Source organism: Atheta coriaria, unplaced genomic scaffold, assembly GCF_025399875.1.
Source record: "Atheta coriaria isolate IRGN ID8LTWV9N9 unplaced genomic scaffold, Caltech_Dcor_3.1 hic_scaffold_50_pilon, whole genome shotgun sequence".
Taxonomy (NCBI): domain Eukaryota; kingdom Metazoa; phylum Arthropoda; class Insecta; order Coleoptera; family Staphylinidae; genus Dalotia; species Dalotia coriaria.
This window is the reverse complement of record NW_027045492.1, coordinates 3,998-6,267: the sequence shown is the minus strand read 5'-3', so window position 1 is coordinate 6,267 and position 2,270 is coordinate 3,998. Positions and strand designations below refer to the sequence as shown.

At 37.4% G+C, this 2,270-nt stretch overlaps 1 protein-coding gene across 1 annotated transcript; it reads left to right on the top strand.

Annotated features, from left to right (window-relative positions):
* Positions 1-613: 613 nt before the first annotated feature.
* Positions 614-1,955, top strand: LOC135802747 (uncharacterized). The gene is made up of 3 exons (XM_065316373.1): positions 614-734; positions 791-1,374; positions 1,767-1,955. Exons 1-3 carry the CDS (start codon positions 614-616, stop codon positions 1,953-1,955), a joined length of 894 nt encoding a protein of 297 aa, XP_065172445.1.
* The last annotated feature ends 315 nt before the right edge of the window (positions 1,956-2,270 follow it).

Sequence of the window (2,270 nt, the reverse complement as noted above, 5' to 3'; positions counted from 1 at the left end):
ATGAAGTTGCCTTCGTTGTAGTTGGAGAAAACTTGGAATCCTGTGATATTGTTTTACATCGTCGGAATGATTAATTACGACGTATAAAGGAAACACCACTCATGATGCACTGCAATATCCTATTATATTTTGGCAAGGTGAAGGTGGCTATGATTTCTCAATCAAGATGATAGATCCCAATACAGGTAATTGAAATATTAGTTTAGTTAGCTGTGGAGATAATATCTCAGTCACTATATTATAAATTTTAATTTTATATTTTCATGTTCTTAAAACAAAAATCTATTTACAGGTTTGGAAACCAACAAAAAAGTTAGTTCAATGAAGTACCGCCTAATGATTCGCGAAAATGAAGAAAATCACATATTGAAATGTCGGCGATTATATCACAAATATGTTGTTGACATGTATGTAAAAATTAAAACGGAGAGAACGGAGAGCTTGAATTAGAGCAAACTCCGATCTGAAGAGTATATTCACCTTCGAGATGCGATTAATACTGATGGAAATGCCCAGAATGTTGGCCGGATGACTATTCTTCCCGCAACATACACCGGAAACCATCGACATATGCATGAATATGCTCAAAAGCCCATGTCGTATGTTCGTCATTATGATACAGCTGATTTGTTCATCACATTCACATGCAATCCCCGCTGGACAGAAATCCAGCAAGAGTTATTCCCTGGGCAATCACCCATTGATCGTCAAGATATTACAGCCAGAGTCTTTAGGCAAAAATTAAAATTTTTAATGGTTTTCATTGTAAAACATAATGTTTTTTGGTGAGTCACGCTGCTGGATGTATTCTGTGGAGTGGCAGAAATAAGGATTGCCACAAACACACATTCTGATTTGGTTGGTGGAGAAATAAGGCCAAATGAAGTTGATGCAGTGATATCAGCTGAAATCCCTAATATTCAAGTAGATCCGGAATTGCATGATATAGTTACCAAAAACATGATATATGGTCCCTGTGTAACTCTTAATCCAAATTCACTGTGTATGGTGGATGGTAAATGTTTAAAGCGATATCCACGGACATTAATATCGGAAACAATTACTGGTAATGACGGGTATCCACTGTATCGTCGCCGATCGACAGCAGACAATGGAAGATCAACAATTGTCAAATTAAATCAACAAGATATTGAAGTAGATAATCGTTGGATAGTTCCATACTCACCTATTCTATCAAAGACCTTCAAAGCGCACATCAACGTTGAATCTTGCCATTCAGTAAAATCTATTAAATACATTTGCAAATATGTAACCAAAGGGAGTGATATGGTTGTGATTGGGATTGGTGCAGAGAATTCCAATGATGAAGTTACCCATTACCTAATGGGCCGTTATTTTAGTAGTCATGAAGCAGTTTGGCGAATATTTTCTTTTTCTATTCATGAGAGATATCCTACGGTTGTTCATTTAGCTGTGCACTTAGCAAATGGGAAAAGAGTGTATTTTACTGCACAAAACGTAGTACAAAGAGCTGCTCAGCCACCGTCCTACTACATTAACCAGTTTTTTTTGAGACATGCCAAAACGATGATTTTGTAGTTTTGTACGATTTCTCTTAATGATTATCGTTGTTTGATTACCTCATTACCTCATTTTTTTGTTTTAAATTGAACATTGGTAGTTCTTTATAAGCATTTGCTTTTTACGTAGATTATTTGACAAAGTCATGGCGAATATTTGCTTTCGAAAGAGAGGTTCGGGTACGGTTGTGACATTACCATAATTGTTTTTTTTTTTGCTTCTAGATGCCCAGAAAGCGCTTGCGAAAGACTGAAAGAGCGCGATGTGACATCAGTAATTATGAATATGCTTATGAAGAAGTGAAACGCGGAACTTCTTTACGAAGAGCTGCGGAAATACATGAAGTTAATCGCATGACGTTGCTGCGATACATTCGGAAACGCGATGAAGCGCGTGGGATATATTGCTCATAATAAAGTATTCTCAAACAAGCAAGAACAGCAGCTGACAAAATGTATCACACGTTGCGCGGATATATATTTTGGCCTTTCCACAAAAGAAGTGCGGCAGCTGGCATTTGAATTGTCAACAAAATACAACCTAAAGCGACCAACTACTTGGGTTGAAAATAAGATCGCTGGTGAGGAATGGTTCCGTTCATTCATGAACAGAAACCCTTCACTATCTGTACGTGTAGCTCAGGCTGCAAGCCTTTCGAGAGCAACCAGTTTTAATAAAACAAATGTGGAAGCAAACGGTTTTGGATAGACACCTATACGAGCCACAAA

Excerpts from the sequence above, each read along its gene's own strand:
- LOC135802747 (XM_065316373.1), top strand. The coding sequence starts at position 614 with ATGATACAGCTGATTTGTTCATCACATTCACATGCAATCCCCGCTGGA. Across the intron at positions 735-790 it reads ATTACAGCCAGAGTCTTTAG|TCACGCTGCTGGATGTATTC; the intron begins GCAAAAATTAAA and ends TTTTTTGGTGAG. Across the intron at positions 1,375-1,766 it reads ATTTTAGTAGTCATGAAGCA|ATGCCCAGAAAGCGCTTGCG; the intron begins GTTTGGCGAATA and ends TTTTGCTTCTAG.